The following is a 23328-nucleotide window of genomic DNA, read 5'->3' as shown; positions in this document are numbered from 1 at the left end:
CAGGGCCAACAATTTCCATTCACACCCATTGTGAAGTACACTGTCCTCTGTAGTAGCCAGTCTCTTTTTACAGTTTGTGGTAACCCTGCTAGGCTTGAGACTAGTGTTCTTAGGCTTGTCTCTAGGGGTCTCTTCTCTAGGGTCTCTTCTTCAACATGTTGAAAAGAAAAGCAAGGTCAGAAGTTATTTTAGAACGATAAGACGGTAAGAGTCCAAACAAGGATTATGAATGGGTGAATACAATGCTCAGTAGAATGAACCCTATCGATAATAGAAATGCTCTACATTGACTGATTGATTGATTGATTGAAAACTTTATTAGAAGATTTTCAGAAGTAGGTACATGAAAGTACATATTACATACAAGGTCAACTAACAGGATAAAAACCCAAGAAAGCCACTGGCTTATTTCAATTGGGGTCCTTGATTCTCAATTCATCGTTACATGTAAGACAGACAAAAAAAACTAGTACTATCTACAAGATAATACAGACAAATAACTAGTACTATCTACAAGATAAACATACATCCATCATGGGATGGCTACTGTGCTACTAATCGACTAATGACTTGTGACTATTAGCCCCAGAAAGCCAACTGTACCCTTCACTTAAAATGTCTGGTAAAATGCACGTTTACCATAAACTAATATGACCCAATAATCTCCAAGAACAGACCTGATCATTTCAAGCACCTATGTCCTACTGTGTCACAGAGTGTGTATACCTCCCCCTGCGGGTGGTGGCAGTACACCAATCGAGAGCTGTCTATTCTGCCGGAAACTCGGAGAGAAGAAGAAGGAACAGGAAGCAAAGATTCTCGGGTTTTGACATGGCGGCCAACATAGAGCAAATCTTCCGCGATTTTGTAGTGAATAAAATAAAGGAAATCGAAGATGAAAGTCAGGATGTCGGGTAAATATCGGTTTAAATGAAGTCCCCATTTATTGTTGTAGCTTCCAGACGTTATAGAAAATGTTTATTTTTAAATCAATGAGCTCACTTACAGTGTAGCGAACACCGACTACTACTAGTCCATTCATGTGTGTAAACTAGTTCTCTGGCTAAGCTAGCCCTGATCCAGGCCGAGGGTTATTGGCCTGCTTTAATACCCAAATAGCCCTCGTCCTGATCAGGGATAGAGAGGCTACATGTTGATATCATTCAGGGTAAATACTATTGACTGGACGTACGACTACTAGTTCTGCTCTGCTCGCTGGTACAGGCCGCCAGTGACCCGGCTAGCAACCACCGTTACCAAGCAGCTCCTCGTGTGTTTGTGTTTGTGTTGTGGCTCGGTATTGTAACGTTGTTCCCCTTTCCCTGACTTAGTAACTCAGTAGCGCAGCACTCAAGTTCTCAGTTCATTTACTGTTTTGTCGCCTACTTTTTTTTTTTTCGCAAGTCCGACCGATGACGGACATCCCAGTGGAGCAGGGTCACATTCCCATAAAGCTGAAGTAGGAGCAAACGAAAACACACCCGGTGAGTAAAGAAGACTTGGCTTCATGCCACTCAGCACTCACTCTAGCTTTAACTTATTGTCCTTGGTGTGATATATACAAAAATAAAAATGGGCCATTTCTGCTTTATTGGGATAGAGACGGTAGAGATTGACAGGAAGGATGGGTGAAAGAGAGGGGGATGACATGAATTAGACATTAATCTGTTTATGGTCAATTAATCTGTACGTCCCTAGTAAACATATGTGACTACCGTACCGTGGCTTCTTTTTATTGTTGGTGCTGTTATATATGATATTATATAACAATTAAGTTATATTGTTTATGCAGGTACGGATAAAGCCTCTGTCGTATCCAACAAGGAAGACGAGGACGTCCCTCACAAGAAGCACAAGAAGCACAAAAAACACAAGAGCAAAAAGAAAAAGAAGAGAAAAAAGGAAGAGAAAGGGAGCAGCTCAGTGTCTGCCGCAGAGTCGGATGGGGAGACTCAACATGGAGCAAGGTGGGCAATCAGTTTCATTAAACTTTTACAATCATAGACTTATCATTACTAAACAAAGCTATGCTGGCGTCTCCTTATTTATTTCAATGAAATGTTGCCATCGCTTTTGTTCCGGCTTTTAAGTTGATTTAACAAACGTGTTCGCTTACCAGATGCCTACATCATGCGTTGCTGTGGTGTTGCTATGGTTGTGAGTCAGGAGTGCAAGCTGCAAGCAAGCCTATATTATTATTATTATTATTATTATTATTATGTAAATGTTAATATTTAGGGCAGAGGTTCTCAACCTTTTTTAGCCCAGTGCCCCCATACCTGATTATCCTAAAAGCTACTGTTCTATTTTTCATACATGCAAGGTTACATAGTTGTTCATGAGGTTGACATGACAACAATAACTGTAGGTTCTTGATTCATTATCCATTCAAATACATTTTCTTCAATTCTAATAAATTCTAAACAAAAAATTTCAGGCAATACATTTTACATGACTTGTTCTGTGTGAATTTGGCCATCTGACTGTCTCCACAGACTGGGTGCCTTTAGGATACATTTTCCTGTGACCTAATTTTCACCTGTTTTGTAAACCACAATATTCTGTTTCTGCTTCCTATTAGTGGACGAGAGGGGCGATCCGACAAAGCTAAGAACTCAGGTCAGTTGTCAAAAGTATCAACATGTAAATATAATATGAATAACATAAAACTTGAAACCTAGTTTAAACAAAATGCCTATTCCAACAGGGAAGGAGGATGACGGGAGATCCAAGCGGCATAAACAACATTCTGGGAAGAAGAAGAAAAAGAAGCGCAAGAAAGATGGAGACAAGGCAGATAGCTCATCTCCATCTGGTTCTGAGTCAGAATCTGAGTCGAAGCCATCAAGCAAGACTCAGCCTGCTACCAAGGATTCGGAATGTGAGGACGCAAAACACAAACCTCAGGAGCTGCCTGACATTATTCCCAAACTGAGTCCTAACCATTCTTCTTCAGGCAGGCGCAGGTCCTGCTCCAGATCTCGTTCTGCTAGAAGACACCAACGCTCTAAGTCCAGGTCTAGGAACAGGAGCAGGAAGTCCAGGTCAGGGTCACCAAAGCATGGCCGCCATTCGAGATCAAGATCTGGGAGAAGAGGCTGTCGCCGCACACGGTCCAGATCAAGGCAGAGGAGGTCAGGGTCCAGGTCCAACAGAAGAGCCAGGAGAACCCGGTCCCGGTCCGTCGTGATCCTAAGAAGAGACAGAAGGACCAGATCAAGATCTAGAAACCGGCCAAGCAACCGTTCCCGGTCCAGATCTAGAACCTCAAGGAGGCAGTCAGAATCTAGGTCAAGATCTCGGTCAACAAAATCTAGGTCTAACTCTAAAAGCAAGTCCAAATCCAGGTCTGTCCCAAGAGATGAGGAGTTGACTCAGAAAGAACCATGTCTGGTTGAAAATGAAGCGTCCGAATCCGTGACTGCAACTGAGCCTGTTGAGGAAGAGGAAATTCTTCAACCTCCATCAATCCCCATTGATGATTCAACTCTGGCCTCTGAAAACGGCACAGATGCAGGTTTGAATGACGTTGCGCCTTCTGCAGGGTGGAAACCAGTGCCCTTCTTAAACCCCAGCAGTTCCTCTGTGAAGACTGGAGAACCAACAGTCACCCCACAGCCCTCAGAATGTCAGACATCTCCACAGAAGTGCCCTATCCCCCCTGAGGTGCCTTTGAGTGAGGAGCTTGAAGCCTCCCATGATTCAAACCACTGTGACCAGCAGTTGAGTGTGCCACCTTCTGGCGAGGAGGAAGGGTCAGCACAGTCAAACCCACAGCCAACATCTGGAGAGGCTGAGTCAACAGTGAAGGAGGAACGGTCTTCAAGGTCAAATACACCTTCAAGACAACAGCATTCAAAGTCCAGATCTCCATCAAAGACGAAAGAGTTGCGGTCTGAGTCCCCAGTGGCTCAGAAGAAACGAGTGGAAGGTAAATCCAGCACAAAGAAGAAGAGGTCCAGGTCCAGATCACCAGCAAAGAAGAAGAAGTCACGGTCCTCGTCCCGTAGCCGCAAGAGGAAGTCTAAATCCAGGACGCCGTCTCGGAAGAAGAAGTCGCGGTCAAAGTCCGGGACGCGAAAGAAGAAATCACGGTCCAGGTCCAGGACGAGAGCCAAGCGGTCAAAGTCACGTTCCCCTCGAAGGAAACGGTCAAAGTCACGGTCGCCCACTCGGAGGTCTCGAAAGAAGTCGAGGTCACGATCAGATTCACGGCGACGGAGGGGTAATTTTGGAAGCCACACACTGAGCCAGAGGGACCGCTGGAAGCGTGAGCCCAGCCACTCCCCTGTCCTCATCCTCCGCAAGAAGAGATCCCCCACGCATACAAACACCGCCAGCAAAAGCCCATCGCGACTCACAGAGTTGGGTAAGACCTTTTTGTTGTTTTCAACCAAGCTCTATCAAATGAGTCAAATTTCCAATGATAGCCTAAATGATCAGCAATGATGGAATGTACAGTTAGTGCTGTCCCAAACGACTATTTTTCTAACGATTAATCTAGCGATTATTTTATCGATTAGTCTAACGACTAATTTATCGATAAGTCTAATGATAATTTTTGTACTGTTCGAAAAAAAAGTTTTTTTTAAAAATATATTCTTATTTGTCTCCACCTCACTGCTATGTTTAGCCAACTTGAATGCCAACATGGCCATTTAGAAGTCTGTCCATCACCACAACACATAGCTAGCTAGTAGCTACATAGCTAGCTAACGTTACTCTCGCTGCTATGTTATTATTAGCTAAATTGATGCTAACGTAGCATGCGAGCTACGAGCTAGATAACGTACAGTAGGTGCTCGCACCACAATGACAATAGGCTACCGTAGCTAGCCAGCTACATAGCTAACGTTACTAACACCAGAAGACAAGACATACGAACTGTGGTGAGCTATATTGCTTGTGTAACATTAGCTAGTAGCTATCAATTTTTCACTCATACACTTAATTGTCTCGCCTGGTAAAATAAAGGTAAATTTTGTTTATTTACGACTAACCGACGCATATTACGCAAACCGACGTATTGACGTAGTCGATGACGTCGATGGCATCGACTAATCGTAACAGCCCTATGTACAGTACAATGTTAGGAATGTTCAGGTCAGTGTGGGCATTGCAATTACAATTACATTGTAGTCACAAGAATCTATAGACTCTGATGTATCACCTAATAGCAGTGAACGGTATAGGGGAAAAAAATGTGTTGTGTAGGGAATTTTTTCTTCAAAAAGTCTTTGTTAATGTCTGTCATGATATGAGTAACCGTCATGAAAACATATGTAAGTAAAGTGAAAAACCCTAGTTTTATGCTCATGTTTTGTGCTCATATCTATGTCTGTCTCATAGATAAAGACCAGTTATTGGAGATTGCGAAGGCTAACGCAGCCGCCATGTGTGCCAAGGCTGGTATGCCTATCCCAGAGAGCCTGAAGCCTAAAGCCGTCCTTCAGCTTCCCTTACCCATGCCTTCCAACAATCCTTTTCAATCACAACAATCACTTTCCATGCCCATGTCCATGACCATGCCCATGCCCATGAACCTGACCATGAATGCGGCGTTGGCTAGCATGACCGCGGCCACCATGACTGCTGCCCTGACCAGTATGGGTGCCCTGACAAACATGCACCAAATGCCTCCCCTTCCCACCATCACCAACAAGCCACCGCCTGGCCCCCCGCAGCCCAACATGGCAACCATCGCAACCATAGAGGATGTGAAGAGGAAGGTGGCTAAGCAGGCTAACATCATCAGCATCAAGGAGTTCACTGACGTAAGTGATCCAATGTGTGGATGTTCAATGATGATGGACTGATTGCAGAGATGAGTACTATGAGATCTGGGGAAGAGGGCTAAATATTTCTTGTTGGTATGGTTTATTTGCTTGGCGTGTTAATGATTTCAGTGATCTTGAGTATTGAAAGTCCTTAGCCCATAGCCCATTTGCTTCATTTCTTTGTAAAAGTGTAGGATGGTCAATATTGCTGGTATCTTGATGGATTATTCTGCCCCTACACTATTTCTGTCTGTAGAGGTGTAGGAATGGAGGAAACATTGAATAGAGCCTCACCCTTTTGCTGTATCCCTCTGTAGAAGTGCAAGAAGATTGTGGAAAGCAAGGGGGAGCTAGCCATCGCTCAGCCCCACGTCTCTGACGACGAGGATGACGGAAAACCGTTTGGTGGAGCTGCCCTGAGGGAGGTCAAGGGCATCTCCTTCAGCCTCAATGTAAGGGCACACACACACACACACACACACACACATGCATACACACAAGGCACAACTGTTTAGATATTATGAAGTATCTATGGTTGAAGAGTTGTGCCTAACTGGGTGAATGGTTGAGGTGAACTGCAGACTGTTGTTTTTCTGACCTGGTACGCTCTAGTTGTGCAGAGATATCTTAGGAGCCATAGATACAGAGAACTCGGAAATGCAGAATCTGCATGGCGGCCATGTTGGCACCTGGAGAACCAAAACACTATTGTCTGTGAATGTTTGGTGCCAACATGGATGATCATCAAGCTCTGTGTATCTATGGCTGCGGGTGTCCTACACATTATACTATAACCAGGCAACAATCCCCCCTAAACCATTCACCCTGTTGAAACACACCTCTTTTTCCTCCCCAATTTTTACAGTAACCCCACCCCCCCTCCTCCTCCTCCTCCTGTGCTGCCCCCCTCCTCCCTCCTCTCTCAGAACGCGTCTGTGCGTCCATCGCTACCGGTAACGGCTCGGAGTGACGCGGCGTTCGCCAAGGAGTTCCCCGTGTCGTCGGGCTCTCAGCACAGGAAGAAGGAGGGCGAGGGGGCGGGGGCCTACGGAGAGTGGGTGCCCGTCGACAAGAAGGCGGAGAAGGCTAAAGCCGCGGCGGCGGCCAAGGCGGCTTTGGAGGCGACGACGACCGCTGCCAAGGCGACGCCGTCGGGGGAGACTGCTGCTACAGCCACAGTGTTGCCCGCGGCAGCGGAGGAGCCAGCGGTCGTCAAGGAGAGCGATAGTGTGTTCCCGGAGCCGCCATCACAGGTGGGACACGGCGGGGTGGGAGAGGGCTGGGAGGTGGGAGGTCCGCAAGAGGGTGGCCTGGAAGTGAGGGGGTCTTAAAGGAAGTCCTGAGAGAGAGGGGAAAGGTTGAGACGAGTTGTAGGAGAGGGAGGGAGTGTGTTCGGTTGGGAGAGCATCGTCGAGACCTAATGGAGGGAAGAGGACAGAGGGACTGAAGTTAATGATTCTATTCAAAATAAAAAAAATGGTTGACTTCAGTATACTAAGTGAGCGACTTCAAGTTATTTCTTTCGATGGCAATTGAAATAATTCCCATAACGATTAATATTAACAGTTTATTAAGAATAACAATTTCATTGTCAGCAGCTGCTGCCTTTTTTCTTTTTAGGTTGCTATGTAAGACCGGGTCCTGGCTAGAAAGATGTATTTAACCTAATAGGTTACCATGAAAGTTTGTGGTTCGCAGTGAGAGAAAGGTTTAGGGGTCGATCTTGTGATGAGTAGTTTGTTTTTGTAATGCCACATAACCAACCCTATCTTACCTTTGCAGCACGGTGACTGATGTCACCCTGTATGTTCTGCTTGACTAGCACATCTTGGCCATAATGTTTTGATGCTTAGGCTTGCACATAAATGCTGACTTCCTAGCCTTTTGAAATTGAATACTTTTTAAATGGAATTGTTTTTCCCTTAAAGTTAAAGAGCTATGCAAGTTATCCTGAAGAATTTGACACCCATTCTAAGACAATTTGTTAAAAGTTTCTGTAATTGATGGTAGGATAAATCAATGATTAATTATCAGATTTGGGGAAAATGAGAAGTTGGTTAAATCTGTGGCCTTGCTGTCCGTTTTTCCTGTGCAGATTGTGTTTTGGTTTTGTATTTGATGCAACTGTTATTAAACAAATTGGCTGAAATCCCGCTGATTTGGTTCTAGTCTTATTTGGCACATCTGTACTACCATAGCAAGTGGAAACAACTGTTTAGATGTACATAAAATACATTAACAATAGTTAATCTAGATTTCCATGAAACAAGTATTTGATCTTAATGTTGGCCAGTTTGTTGTGTTTGGGTTTTCCTCACGTGGGTGAGTTGACTTCTTGTTTTTAGCCTTTCACCTTGACTGTAAGAGAGCGCATAGTGACGTGTGTGTGCTTGTATGCGCTTGTGTGTGTGTGTGTCTGCTTGTGTGTGTGAGTGCGTCTGTGTGTATGCTGAGTTGACCCTCGCTCTCTTTCCCCTTCTAGCCTGTAGATATCACCCAGGCGGTGAGTGAGAGGATCAAGGCTCAGAGGCGTCTGGCTGATAACCCGTATGACGTCAGTGCTATGTGCATGCTGAACCGAGCACAGGAACAGGTAAAGACAACATCCTACAGAGAGAGAGTGTGTGTCACAGTTCAATGCCAAACACAGCCGATCATCAGCTACGTTCAGAGACGTCCTCAGCCTTGTCAAACATGTATATGGACGATGCACACACCAGTGTTAATTAATGATGAAAATATTTGTCAAACATAACATTTTCTGTGGTGAAATTTTAACTGACTAAATAGACCCAGGAAAAGCGATAACTAAACGGAAATTGTTTCTTTTTTGTTGAGTAAGACGAGACGATATTATCTCTATTATTATCTGATATTATCTCTGTGAATCTGAGAGGTTTTATTTGCTTGGTCCAATCAAAAGAATGCAATGGCCAAACAGGCACGCGCTTGCTATCTGCAGAAAAGCAGTTTAACAGAAAAGCAGGAGAAAAAAGCTTTTTGCAGCTTTTGCTTTTGCAAACACTTGCAGGAAGATACGACCAATCAGTGAGTCTTCGCCTTTGAGAGGGGTGGTTACTTTGAGCAAGGAGCTGCGCATATCATATTTAGAGGTAAAGAAATAAGCACAGTTTTTGTGATCGAAATAAAAAAATAAGCACACTGGGTCATACTCGTATAGCAAAAGCTAGAGCTAGGCTCACACACACACACACACACACACACACACTCTAACACACTCTAACTTCCCCTTTAAATTGTCAGGTGGATGCGTGGGCCCAGTCTAACACCATCCCTGGTCTGTTCACTGGTTCCACCGGAGCCCAAGTGCTGAGCTCAGAGGAACTTTCCAACAGCGGCCCTCAGGCCTGGATCAAAAAGGTAGCACACACCACGCCTTCTTTCTTCCCTGTTCTCCTCACACCCTCCTCTCCCCAGTCAACCCCCACACATACCACCCTACTCTCATACAGGCCTATGTATCCGCTATGCCCACTGTTGTACCCACTTCACCACACTAAGTAGTTCTCTGACATGTCCCCAAATCAATCCCTAGCCCCTTCCCCATGTCATCCCGTGTCTCTTGGCGTGATGGCAGGGCTTGTACAACAGTCTCCCTGTGTACCCAAGCCAATGTTTAGTTACCTCTGTGTAGGACCTGGTGTAATGAATTCAGATATCATGAAATGCCCTAGAACTTAAATATCCATGCACTTTCACCTCCCAATTGAGCCCCCTTCTTTTTACACACACACACACACACACACACACACACACACACACACACACACACACACACACACACTGTGTTGTGAAGTGGGTACAATCTATGGACAGCGATGCAGATGCCTCACATGTGACATTCTAATCAAAGCAGGTACAAGTGCAGTCTGGGCCCCCGACCGCTTGGGGTGCTCTAGCCTGTCCTCTATAAAGAGCACCCTGGGAAAAGGGGCTTGGAAAAAGAAAGAAAGAGGGAGGGAGGGGGAGGAAAGAAGAGGAGAGACGGACGTAAGTCTGCAGACCCAGATCCCCCCCCCCTCTTTTTCTACCACCTCAGGCCCTGCTGGAATTACTTAAGAAATCCATTGTTTCCCCCCCCCCTCCTTCCTACCGTCCTTTACCATAATCACAGATTTGACAAGGTTTGATGGGTGACAGCAATGTAGCGCAAAACAAGCAATTCATCAAACCATGTCATAGGAAGGGTGGAAGGATGCATTTCTAAAGTATTCAGAGTGTGATCTCCCTCCCCCCCCATCTCCTGAACCACTCAGCTAATGGCTGGGTGTCAATACTCATGAGTAGCTTCCTCAGCTCAGTCTCCTCGCTCCTCCATGTCTCTTCTCCATGTCTGACACGACTCTATCCAGTTTGTTTAGCGATCAGTGGTGATAAAGGAAGGATTGCGAGGAGAGAATGAGAGGAAGCTACTCAAGAGTATTGAAACCACAACCCATGCCATCTAGTCCAGAGGCAACCACGCGGTCACTTTGCCCCAAATATCCACCCGTTTTTTGAATTGGGTAATTGACTGCTGTTCTTGACGTAGGAGAGGTATAGAGCAGTGTCCAGCAGAGAAGCCCATCGTTTTTCAGTCTGAACATGCACATATGGAGATTTTAGTGTGGTCTTTGTTTTGATATACATCCAAGTACAAACATACCAGGACAAGACACACACACACACACATACACAGAGTCCTTTGCGTCCCCCCACTTGTCCCCTCATGTCCCAGTGGCAGCGTGGGACCAGTGTGTGTAACCCAACTCTGGCCTCTGTGGACGTATAGGCAGGCGAGGATAAGCTGCTGCTGTTTAATATGCAGCCCTTGGGCTAACCTAGAGAGACCCGAGGAATGTCACCCTCTAGTCAGGCTACAACAACAACGTCACATAATCTGTCGAGAAACATGTGCCTGCTGTGTTTTTAAATGTATTTTTAGTCTCAATTGAACATGACACGTCATTTACATGCTCTGTGAAGGACATGGCCACCCTATAGGCCTTTTCAGAGACGTGACAGGGGACACTGATCATGCGAACGTTACATGGCTTAGTCTCGGTGTCAACTGGACTATGGTGTTTATGTCGGGGTTGTGTTTGCTGTGTGCCCCTAGCAACCAGTCAAGGGGTATACTGTAACCAGGAGATGAGCGGGGCCAGGGGTTTAGACCCCTGGTTAGTTACCCACCTTGGTCCTGAAGCGCTTACACGGCGTGCAGGCTTTGGTTCCGAACCAGCACTTACACACCAGATTCAACTTATAAAGATGTCAGGTGAGTTTGTGCTGGGATGGACCATAAGCCTGCAGACCCGGTACATTGGACCAGGGTTGGTAGACCAGTGCCATAGGGGGGGATCACAGCTCTGGGGTCCTAGCTATGGGCATCCGTAGCAATGCCTGTGCACCTTCCCCTTCCATTGGGTGGGGGGGGGGGACAGAGGCAGGGATGGAGGAGGGGGATTGAGAAAGTTGGGGTCGGGTCTGCTCAGTGGGGAGAAAGGGAGAGGTGGAGGTTCACAGGGGTGACCTGTGAACTTTCACCTCTCTATATGGACACTCGTTTCAGGGTCAGTCCTTGTAGCTGTCCTTGTTGCCATGGTCACAGTCAGGCCCCCTCTCTATTGCTGCCTGATGCTCGGCCGGTGATGGGGGGCTAGGTACGTACGCCACGCAGCTCCCTTACTATACATCTACTGTAAGTGTTTATGTGTGAGTGAGTGAGTGTGTGTGTGTGTGTGTTTATGTGTGAGTGAGTGAGTGAGTGAGTGAGTGTGTGTGTGTGTGTGTGTTTATGTGTGAGTGAGTGTGTGTGTGTGTACTTATGCACGTGTGTGTGTGTGTGTGTGTGTGTGTGTGTGGGTGTCAATGTGAGAGAGAGGGTGTATGAAACAGTCTCACAGCACTTATTTACTCACTTGTGTGGCATTTTATTGTGAAGAACTAAGTCACTTTCAGCTGTGAGAGAGAGAGAGACAGAGAGAGAGAGAGACAGAGAGAGAGAGAGACAGAGAGAGAGAGAGACAGAGAGAGACAGAGAGAGACAGAGAGAGAGAGAGAGAGAGAGAGAGAGAGAGAGAGAGATAGAGAGAGAGAGAGAGAGAGACAGACAGAGAATGAGTGAGAGAAAAGCCATAGTGTGAGGGATTAAACCCCCCGCATAATCACAATTTGTAGACTAGTAGTTAGGACATAGTAGTTAGATTTTCCAGGACATAGTAGTTAGATTTTCCAGGACATAGTAGTTAGGTTTTCCAGGACATAGTAGTTAGGTTTTCCAGGACTTAGTAGTTAGATTTTCCAGGACATAGTAGTTAGGTTTTCCAGGACATAGTAGTTTTCATGGACTTAAAAGCTGCTACCGTAGGGTAGGCTACACTGTTTCAGAGTTACACACACAGACCTATCTAAACTGCTAAATACAGAGAGAGCAGAGGTTACACTTATTTAGTTTGTTATGGTGTTTTCGCTCTGCTCTTTGCTGTCAGTTAGAAACTGTATGGAAAATCAGGCTGGAACTGTCACTAACTGTCACTCCTTGCCCTGTGTGCCCTCTTCCCCCCCTCTCTCTCTCTCTCTCTCTCTCTCTCTCTCTCTCTCTCTCACACGTCTCTGTAGGATCAGTTCCTGCGTGCGGCCCCAGTTTCGGGGGGGGTGGGTGAGTTCCTGATGAGGAAGATGGGATGGCGAACAGGGGAGGGACTAGGACGGCACCGCGAGGGCACCGTCGAGCCGATCGTCATCGACTTCAAGACCGACCGCAAAGGTGAGAGGTCAACCAAACGGACTCACAACATGTGGCCTAGTAGAGAAGGCAGAGTTGGGGCAGGACAGCTGTCTATACATTTGCTGACCTCCCCTATGAGATGACAGGGAATGTGGATTGTATGATTTTTGAAAGAGGGGAAATCTATAAAGCCTATTGATGATCCAGATCCATAATATGTCTGTATAAATCTGATTGTGTTTGTGTGCAGGTCTGGTCGCTCTGGGAGAGAAGCCTCAGAGGTCTGGTGGTCTGGTTGTGACGAAAGATCTACTTGGTGGGTCTTGCTTATACTCATTTACACACACACACACACACACACACACACACACACGCACGCGAACACACATGAGTTTCGGTTAATAATAATAATAATAATAATAATAATAATCAGGGCTTAAAGTTCTCCGGCGCGGGGGAATTTTGAGCAAAAAATAAATTTAAAAATCACATGCTATTTGTTTACATCGTAATTTAAAGAGTCATCTTCAGCAAAGAGACAGTTCCGCCTACCAATGGTATCACATTGCTCAAGCCAACCAACGACTTCTAGCCAATCGGAGGCAGAGTAGTGGGGCGGGCCATGCAATTCTGGATTATTTTTTTATGTTGGAGAATTAAAATGCTTTTCATGGTGAAATATATTTATTACATTTCCATTTTTTCAATTGTGTTACAAAAAAGTGCAACCGCCGCATTTTGTAATAACCTGCACAATATGTAATACATTTATTACATAATAAGGCAAATGTTATTACATTTTGCGTTCAGGCGATTTATTACATAATGTGCAGTTATTACATAATGAGGCTTAACAAAGGCAAACGTTATTACATTTTGCGTTCAGGCGATTTATTACATAATGTGCAGGTTATTACATAATGCGGTGTTATTACATATTGAAAGTGACTTTTTATTACATTTTGGAATTTTATTACATAATGTGCAGTTATTACATAATGAGGCTTAACAAGCCCGCTATCTCGCTAACTTTAGTAAGAGTCTATTAAAATGGAAGCCAAGTTACCTGGCGAAGACACAGCTATACTAGAACGAGGAGTAAGGAATAAATGGCGCTGGGCATGGATAGAGGAGAGTAGTGACGGGAAGCCTTATGGGACGTGGTGCCTCAAACTGAGGGAGCCGGGTGCTTGTTTCTGTACGCCGTGCTCAAAGAAAGTCCTCTACGGCAGTATAGTAGTAATATCGTAGTGGGAAGAAGGTTATTGCTCGACACGCCTCAGATCCCGGTCACCAAGCTTCGGAGCGCTTGCTCATACAACAACCTTGCCGGGAGCGACGGCAACAGGTACCACTTCATCTTCAATGACCGACCGTGTTTGCGAGCAAAAGATCAGAGTGTGCGCGTTTATAGCTGAACATGATCTGTCTTTCACAATGGCTCAGCCACTCGTCGATTTGTGCAAGAAGCTATCAGAAGACAAAAATGCACTGACAAAGCTGTCCGTTTCCAATCAGCACGCCAGCTATTTAAACACACATGGCTTAAAAAAGCTTAAAAAAGCAACGTTTTCAATTAATATCGACGAAGCTACTAATCTTAACATAAGTCCTCAATGTCCTTGTTCGTTTTTTTTATGATGATCTGGCCAAAGTAACAACACAACACCTAGTCAGCAGGAAAGTAAACATCGCCAACTCGTCAGCCCTCATGCAGGACCTCAGATATCCTGGAGTCCAATGGTCTTGACTGGTCACTAGTCATCAGTATTCTACTTGATGTAGATCTATTGATCTATTGTTATAGTGATAGTGGCTTAATAAGTGATGCAATCAGTTTGGCCTTAAGTGATTTAATCAGTTTGTTCTTTTTTTTTCACACTTATGTTTTTATTGAGTTTTCATGAAACATTGACAACACAACACATAAACAACAAAAAAACAACAATATACACACTAGTTGTCTGGAGATACACATAATAAAATGCACAGCTTACTCTTAGGTGTCAACTCTGTAAATATTCCACTTTTCCCATTTCCTATTGAATGCGTTTTCTTGGATTCTCAGAACGTATGTCAACTTTTCCATAACAAAAATATCGTGTACAATTTCCAGCCACTGTTCCTGTTTCGGAGCGTTCACATTAAGCCAATTCCTGGTTATAGCTTTCTTACTAGCTGCAAGCAAAACCTTAGTCAGATAGAGATCGCCTCCCCCCACAACATCTTTAATGTTCCCAAGATACATCACCGGGCAGGTATTTGGGATTCCATATCCCATAATAGTTTTGATCACTGCATTAACCATCTCCCAATATGGCCTTATCTTTGTACAGTTCCAGAAAATGTGCGAGTGGTCAGCCTCCATGTACCCACACATCCTCCAGCACTGTTGCTGTACGCCAAGTTGCTTGCTCTTTATTCTGGGTGTTATGAAAAAGCGAGTCAGGTTCTTCCAGCAGAACTCCCTCCATACTAATGAGTTTGTGGATGTAAATTGCGTCTCACACATTTGAAACCATTCTTCCTCTGATATTTGGATTTTCAACTCCGCTTCCCATTTTGCTTTTATGTAAAGAGTCGAGTCCCCCCTGCTTCCCCCCAAAGCCTGATAGAAAGCAGAGATGATCCGAGACCCCCTCTGCTGGTATGCATCCACAATCACCCCAGTCACAGTATCTAAAGATTCATCTGCATTCAACGTTATCGTTTTAACAAAATAGTGTCTTAATTGCATGTATCTAAAATAATCCCTGTCTAGAATACCATAATCCGTCTGTAGATCCTGGAAACTCCTCAATTCACCCTTCTCTGAAACCGTACACATTGCCGTCATGCCCTTTCGCACCCATTCTTTGAAAGTTGAATCATACACCCCTGGTTTGAAATTGGAATCGTATGCAAACCACCTCAGCGCGTGGACCCCTCTCTTTAATTTGTATTTTGTTACTACCGCCTTCCAGACTTCTAGTGTAAATGCAACTATTGGATCCATCTCACCTCTCAGAGCCCTCACCAAATTTCTATCCCCCACCAAGGCCTGAACGTGATGACCCTGCACTTCCCTTTCCATATCTTTCCATCTAGATCCATAATCGGGTCTACACCAGCAGGCCAAAGGTCTGAGCTGAGCTGCATAAAAGTATTCCCTGAGATTTGGTAAAGCCATTCCCCCTTTACTCTTAAGCCGCTTTTCCATATGTCGGCCCGGGTCGGGTCAGGTCGGGTCGGGTCGGGTCAGGTCGGGTCACTTTTGATCTGTTCTGGTTTCCATTATACACAAACCGACCCGGACTAGTAGGAGGAGTAGAGGATAGTAGGCGGAGTTACGCGTCACACGCAGCCTGGCAAAAAGCTTCCGGGTGTACACAGCAACAGCAGTGATTTTTTTGGAGAGAAAGAGAAAGAGAGAGAGGAAGCTATGTACACATAATAAAGTCATGTTTTTTGAACCCTTAAAACCACTGCCTTCACTTGTCTGCTTTATGAACTGTAGTATCATCATCGGGAAACAGCGACAAGACGCGAATCTACCGGAATTTGACACAGCCGGTGTTATTCACAGACAAACACGGTGCCGTTTGCGGGTTAATAACTTCGGTTTACCGGGGGTTAGGATAACAATTCAAACGTGTCCGGAAAGAGGAGAAGCCAGGGAATTCAAAAGTTTTTGAATGGAGTCGATCCTCCACTCCTATCACCGTGGACACAGCGCGGAGCGAATTCCCTGTTAAAACCGGCATTTGACTCATGAGTGAATGGTGAAAATGGCTGGACGGCTGCGGGCGAACTCCCGGTTCATCGAGTTTACGGTTAAAGGCATAACTTCTCGGGGTGTCAGCGCGGTGGTTAAGGGCTCAAAATGACCGTAGACAGATGGTGAAGTTAGCAAAGGAGTATTGTGTTTTTTTACCACCTCCACAGCCGGTGTTATTCACGGACAAACACGGTGCATAATAGCGATTTTTGTGTTGTGCTTGTTGTAAATAAAAGTTATATGATTCATTGAAATGACATTAAACTAAGATAATACGATGGTCAGAATAATTTTCCGAATCTTTATTAGATAGATAGATAGATAGATAGATAGATAGATAGACTTTATTTGTCATTGTTACAGTACAGGTACCAAACAACGAAATTTAGGAGGGGAGGCTCCCCTGGTGTTTAAGAAAGGAAAAAGAAACACATTTTGGAAAAAGCATAGATGCATAAAATCACAAGAAGATAAAGAGCTGGTTTACATCAATAGAGGCTATGTACACAATCCACTGTACTATACTGCACAGATAGTCAACTAGGGTTGTCATATTGCACAAGAAAGTATTTTTTCACATTTTTTTAAAGTGTCACAGTTTGCAGGCTTGAAAATGTACATGTTTGTGCCTCAGCACTAGCTGCCATTACAATCCGTCCGGACTTGTCCTGGGCCCAGAACTTAGGCCTTTTCTGTGTTCAGGGCCTTGACGGCCCTGTGGTAGAAGCAGTTCTTCAGTCTGTTTGTCTTAGCGGCCGGGGTCCTGTACCTCCTGTTCGAGGGCAGCTTGACAAAGTGTTCGTGCCCAGGGTGGGTCGGGTCCTTGGAGATCTTGGAGGCCCTCCTGAGACAGCGTGTTTCGTACAGCTTCTCCAGAGAGGGGAGGGTGGCGCCGGTGATCCCCTGTGCTGTTCTCACGACTCTCTGTAGATCGTTTCTCTCCGCTGCCGTGCAGCTGTGGTACCAGTTGGAGATGCCGAAGGTGAGGATGCTCTCCACTGCGCCGTGGTAGAAGGCCACCAGCATCTCCTGCTTGCTGTGTTGTTTCTTGAGGCATCTCAGGGTGTATAGCCGCTGTTGTGCCCTCTTGATGGTGCCTTTAGTGTTGTCCTTCCAGGCCAGGTCATCCCGTATGATGTGTCCCAGGAAACGGAGGTTTGAGACCATCTCTACGCTCTCACCGTCGATGAGCAGGGGCAGGATCTCAGACTTTTTCCTCCTGTAGTCTACGATGAGTTCCTGGGTCTTTGACTTGTTTAGCAGCAGGTTGTTTACCTTGCACAGCTTGCTCAATTGCTCTACCTCATCCCTGTACGCCGCCTCGTCCCCCCCCGAGATACATCCCACCACGGTGGTGTCGTCTGCAAACTTTACGATGTAGTTGCTGGGGTGGATGGGGGTGAAGTCGTGGGTGTAGAGGTTGTAGAGGATGGGGCTTAGCACGCAGCCCTGGGGTGACCCAGTGCTGAGGCTGAGGGCTGTGGAGGTGTGGGGGCCCACCCGCACCCTCTGGGGGCGGTTGGTCAGGAAGTCCTTGATCCACGCACATATAGAGTGTGATAGACCCAGGTCTAGTAGTTTGGTCACTAGCCTGTCTGGAAGGATGGTGTTAAAGGCGGAGCTGAAGTCCACGAAGAGCAGTCTCGCGTAGCTGTTTCCCCTCTCCAGGTGGGATAGAGTGGCGTGGAGAGTCGTCGCTATGGCGTCCTCTGTGGACCTGTGGGCTCTGTAGGCGAACTGGTATGGATCCAGGTTGGGCGGGAGGCGTGTGAGTATGTGGGCCCGGACTAGTTTCTCGAAGCACTTCATGATGATTGGTGTGAGTGCCACCGGGCGGTAGTCGTTTAGGCAGCTCACCGTGCTTTTCTTCGGGACTGGGATGATAGTTGAGGTTTTCAGGCAGGGTGGGACGGTGGCCTGGGACAGGGACTGGTTAAAGATGTTGGTGAAAACCCCGGCCAGCTGGTCGGCGCAGTCTCTCAGCACCCGTCCCAGGACGCCATCCGGCCCCGAGGCTTTCCTGGGGTCCACCGCCTTCAGTACGCGTCTCACCTCGTGCTCTGTGAGGGTGAGGCTGCTGAGAGCTGGAGAGAGTGGTGTCTGTGTTGTGGTTACCTCCGTTCGCCCCTCGTCGAACCGGGCGTAGAAGGTGTTCAGCTTTCCCGCCAGCAGGGGGTCGTCCTCTGCGGCTGTGAGCCTGTTGGCTCTGAAGTTTGTCATCTGCTGAACCCCCTGCCACATCCGCCTGGAGTCGTTACTCAGGAGGCATTCCTCAATCTTCTCTCTGTGCTCTGCCTTGGCCGCTTTGATGCCGCGCTTTAGGTTGGCCCTGGTGGAGCTGTACAGCGGTGTGCGCTTCCCTGCGAAGAAGGCGTTGTCCCTCTCATTTAACAGTTTTTGGACCTTCCCAGTCATCCATGGCTTCGTGTTGGGGTAGACCCGGACCCGTTTGTCCACGGTGACTGAGTTGGTGCAGTTCACTATGTGGTTCAGAACCGACGACGTGTACTGTTCCAGGTCCTCATGCTCATATTCCTGCCATAGGGTGTCATTTAGGCAGATCTGCAGTGGAGCGGACCCTTCTGGCCAGGTTCTGACAGTCTTAGTGGTGGTGGGAGCACTTTTCCCCATTGTGGTGTATGCAGGAATCAGGAGGATTGACACATGGTCAGACATGCCTAGATGAGCTAGCGGACTAGCCTTGTAAGCACGTTTGATGTTGGTGTATACCTTATCCAGTGTTTTTTCTCCCCTCGTTGCACATTTTACATGCTGGTAGAACTTGGGTAGTACTGCCTTCAGGTCGACATGATTAAAGTCCCCCGCTATGATGTGGATAGCCTGTGGATCAGAACTTTGTTGGCTACTAATGACGTCGTATAGTCGCGCCAATGCTACTTTGCTGTCTGAGCTAGGTGCAATATACACACATGTAATTAGCACCGCGTTAAACTCCCTAGGCAGGTATGTGGGTCGGCATTTAACAGTCAAGTATTCTAGGTCTGGTGAGCAGTGGCTACTTACAGTTTTCGTGTTTAAGCACCAGCTGTCCTTCGTCGATATTATGATCCCACCTCCTCTTGACTTACCGCTAAGCTCCGTGCGGTCAGCGCGATGAAGCGTTCGGCCCTCTAAGCTAACGTTAGCGTCCACAATGTTGTCGTTTAGCCAGGTTTCGGTCAGAATAATCACACAGCTATCCCCTACGATGCTGTTTTTTGCCACCTGTAGTCTCAGTTATTAATAAGCTATTACAGAAAATGTAGTGACATTTTCCTAGTGAATGTGGTATTTTCAAGATGGCGGTTGTGAAGAAATAATATGGGATGGGACATGGGATGACGATTGTCCATTGACCAATCAACGGTGTGCAGCGTCACACGTCACTGCGTGCGTCCCAGGTCCCAGGTCCCAGGTCCCTGCTCGGATGTGGTACCTGGGACCTAGGACTGAAGCGACCCGGACCGACGAATGGAAAAGGGGACCGAAGCGGGCTGACCTAGGTCAGCACCAGGTCAGCACCAGGTCTGCAACGTAGTGGAAAAGCACCATTAGGTAGCTGAAGCGTCGTAAATTTTATTCTTGGTCTTTTACTATTCCAAACGAATCTAGAAATCATTCTGTCCCAGGATCAGTTTGTTCTTTTAAAGACATCTAAATATATTATTTTATTTTGTATCGAGTATAAAACAGTATTAATGCATTTTAACATTGAGACATATATTTTGTATTGACTATAAAATAGTATTAATGCATTTAAACATTGAGACAAGAAGCTGTCTTCTTTCCGCTCTCCCAATATCTCAAACTGTGACCCCCCTCCCCAAGAAAAAGTTTCAAGCACAGGATTTTTTCCCACTTTAAGCCCTGAATAATAATTCATTGTATTTATATAGCGCTTTTCCGGGGCTCAAAGACGCTGACAATATGGGAAAAACAGAAGACACAGAAACAACAAGCAACAGATAACATGAGCACATAGAACACAGAATTAACCAACAGGCACAGGGAACAATTAACACAGCAATGTCCAGGGGGGGAGGGGGGTGGCAGGGTTAGGGGAGTTGGTTAGGGGTAGGGAAGGTTGTATGCATGGGAGAACAGGTAGGAAAGTTCAATCCCAACACGGGCCTGTTGAGATGAGGTGACACACACACACACACACACACACACACACACGTCACTGCGCTCTCTTACATTCAAGGTGAAAGGCTAAAACATGAAGTAAACTCACACACGTGAGAAAAACCCAAACACAACAAACTGGCCAACATTAAGATCAAATACCGTACTTAAATCTAGATGAACTATTGTTATATCATCCATGTATTTTTATATACATCTAAACAGTTGTTTCTACCTGCCATTGCAGTACAGATGTACCAAAAAAGACCAAACCAAATCAGGTTGATTTCAGCCACATTTTTAAATTAATATTGTTATTTCTAAGAAATATATTTTGAGTGCATTTCTGCTTTAATCAGATAGAGACAGTAGAGATTGACAGGAAGGATGGGTGAGAGAGTTTAGAGAATTTAGCCAGTCTACCTGCCCAAGGGTTCAGAATACACCGATACAGTCACATTAACATCAACAGCAGTTAAGATTTGTTTAATGTTGGTTAAAAAGCTGTGAAGCGGTCCCGGGTCTTGTCGTGAGTACTCAGTCTGTCCTCTCCTCTCCTCAGGTAAGCACCCAGTGTCGGCCCTGATGGAGCTGTGTAACAAGAAGAGGTGGGTCCCTCCAGACTTCGTCATGGTGCACCACAGCGGACCAGACCACCGCAAGAATTTCCTTTTCAAGGTTTGTGTGTGTGTCTCTGTGTCCGTCCACGTCCATACAACATTCAATCAAAGGTCCGTGACCTATGCAGTTATTATCGTAATATAGTTATTTGTTTGGTTTTTGTTTAAACATGTTTTTAGGGCATTTCTGCTTTATTGGGTTAGAGACAGTAGAGATTGACAGGATTGACAATGTAATGTGCCGTCATCAAACCAGGGAACTTGCGGTGATATGGCATGCGCCTTAGTGTGCTGCGCCACTTTATGCACAGTCATATAGTTCTTGTGATGGAATGTTGTTGTCCCCCCCCCCTCTGTCTAACCAAGGTGGTGGCGAATGGTGTAGAGTACCAGCCCCCGTCAGCCAGTCCTAATAAGAAGCATGCCAAGGCCATGGCTGCCACTGTGGCCCTGCAGGCCCTGGGAGAGGTGGCAGGAGACACCGGACTCTTCTCTGGACCAGTCTTCACCGCTGCCTCCACTGGGCCTCTGTTTTCCTCTGGCTCCAATTTATAACACACACACACGCACACACACACACACACCTTTTTGGTCTAGTAGTGTTACTGACCGACAACGTGGAATGTGGAGTGTTGATGGGAGCATGGTATCCCAATCCAGAGAGGGTTGTCACATGCTGCATTTGTTTTAGAGACATACCATTACTTCTCGTTCACAGGATATAAGGTTGACTGAGAGTTTTTAAAAGGGGTTCTTTCCACTAATAAGTTATTATTAATGCATGATGTGTCAAAGATCCTGTTGTTAATATTGTTTTTCGGAATTCACATTTGGACAAACTACTTGACTGTGTCATGGTTATATAGTCATGGCTTGTTTGTTTTTCATAGCGTTATCAGACCACCTGAAACCTGTATAGCATACGAAGAGTCAGGTGAAACTGTGCTATCAGGAAGGGGTATCAGTTTGGAATATCAAAATGTAATATGTTGTTTGTTTTATCCAATTAAATAATGTTTATAGCCCTTTGCCTCTGTGTGTCATTGTCTACCTTAGTGTGTTGTTGACATATTGATGAGGGTGTTTTTCTCATTAGTACCCGTCTTTCGGAAGTTCGGAGACCTCATAATTGGAAGGTGCGTTTGAATGGTGTGCTGGCGGAGTGTTCAAATGTTCAGCGTGTACATTTTGATTGGCTTTGCTGATCACTTCGGTTCAGACTCAATGAAAATGTGACTTCTACCAGCCTTCGCTCACTTTAAATGGAATTGCCTGATAGTTTCTCTAGACCTTGGAAGATGGTGTGAGAGTGTGATGTGGAGGCTGAATGTGTTACAGGTCTCCACCCCTCTTTAATGTACTGTCTGCCACAACCACCCCAATGCTTTCTGAATGAGATGAGAAGAACGTCTAGGAGCTGAGGTTATTGGTGCTCTGGAAGAATGAACCACAACTAAAGTATGCTTAGTATTTATTTGCAAGGCACACACACATTTCAGTGCTGTGTTTCCAAATGATGATTCCAACTCCTGCCAGTTTTTCCCAAACATTTGCAAGTGACATGATGCCCCCTCCAGAGGATTCCCTAACAAGCCCAAACTTAAACCTGCTTTTAGACCAGACTAAGGTGCGTCTCATCATAGTTGGAGAAAATCCTGTCCATTTTCACAACTATTTCATTGAATACAAATAAAATTGAAGGTAATTATGTTTTACATGTTCAATTTTTATTTTGTCAGTCATTGAAAATAAAATCAATATATCAGGCCAGATGTAGAGCCTCAGACATGATGTTTGCTGCTATCTGCTATGAAAGAGAATTTACACAGGAATATCTAGTTGTTCCCCAGCAAAATGTGTGCAGCTTTTTGGTTTGGAAGTGAATTTCATTTTACATGCAGTTGATGGTAATCACCAGTTGTTCTACCGGCGACCTCCTGCCTCCCTGGATTAACTGACCAGAAGGAGGCACTCAGCTAGGCAAGTCAGCTCATTTGGTAGCACCTAACCCTAATTGTTTATTTGTTTGTTTTCCGTTTGCACAGTAGACACAGTACAGAGACTCAACTTGGGTATGCGGACTGACTGGGCCTCCTGCTGGGTCTTGGTGGGTCAGATCTTGTGTAGTGCTAACAGAACTCCCAGGACCAAAGTGGTCATCAGTAGAACCCCAGTGATGAGCCAGATATGCACCCACGGAAATGACGCCACCTGCTGACAATCTCCTCAAGGGCAAATATACTGAGTGGGATTTGAAAATCGAGAATTGAACCACACTGATGCATATAACGATCATTACTTATTGGAAATGTAGCCTAC

At 45.7% G+C, this 23328-nt stretch overlaps 1 protein-coding gene across 2 annotated transcripts; it reads left to right on the top strand.

Moving 5' to 3' along the window:
• The first annotated feature begins 805 nt into the window (after positions 1 to 805).
• On the top strand, positions 806 to 21969 carry sonb (SON DNA and RNA binding protein b). 2 transcript variants are annotated; one of them, XM_080526750.1, is made up of 14 exons: positions 806 to 914; positions 1405 to 1484; positions 1793 to 1967; positions 2582 to 2619; positions 2708 to 4369; positions 5350 to 5774; positions 6095 to 6229; positions 6704 to 7030; positions 8260 to 8370; positions 9042 to 9158; positions 12399 to 12546; positions 12758 to 12823; positions 20952 to 21067; positions 21376 to 21969. In XM_080526750.1, the coding sequence occupies exons 1-14, from the start codon at positions 832 to 834 to the stop codon at positions 21562 to 21564; spliced, it is 3672 nt and encodes a 1223-aa protein (XP_080382876.1). In that variant the 5' UTR covers positions 806 to 831; the 3' UTR covers positions 21565 to 21969. The 2 variants fall into 2 exon arrangements, with proteins under 2 accessions (XP_080382876.1, XP_080382875.1); XM_080526749.1 differs by lacking the exons at positions 12399 to 12546; positions 12758 to 12823; positions 20952 to 21067; positions 21376 to 21969 and adding an exon at positions 11350 to 12392.
• Positions 21970 to 23328: the final 1359 nt, after the last annotated feature.

The sequence above is a fragment of the Nansenia antarctica genome, assembly GCF_963989245.1.
Source record: "Nansenia antarctica genome assembly, chromosome: 3".
Classification (NCBI taxonomy): Eukaryota; Metazoa; Chordata; class Actinopteri; order Argentiniformes; family Microstomatidae; genus Nansenia; species Nansenia antarctica.
The sequence above is the reverse complement of the archived record's forward strand: the minus strand, read 5'-3'. Positions and strand labels throughout refer to the sequence as shown.

Coding starts and splice junctions, on each gene's coding strand:
- sonb (XM_080526750.1), top strand. CDS start 832: ATGGCGGCCAACATAGAGCAAATCTTCCGCGATTTTGTAGTGAATAAA. Junction 4,370..5,349: donor ATCGCGACTCACAGAGTTGG/GTAAGACCTTTT, acceptor TCTGTCTCATAG/ATAAAGACCAGTTATTGGAG. Junction 8,371..9,041: donor TGAACCGAGCACAGGAACAG/GTAAAGACAACA, acceptor TTAAATTGTCAG/GTGGATGCGTGGGCCCAGTC.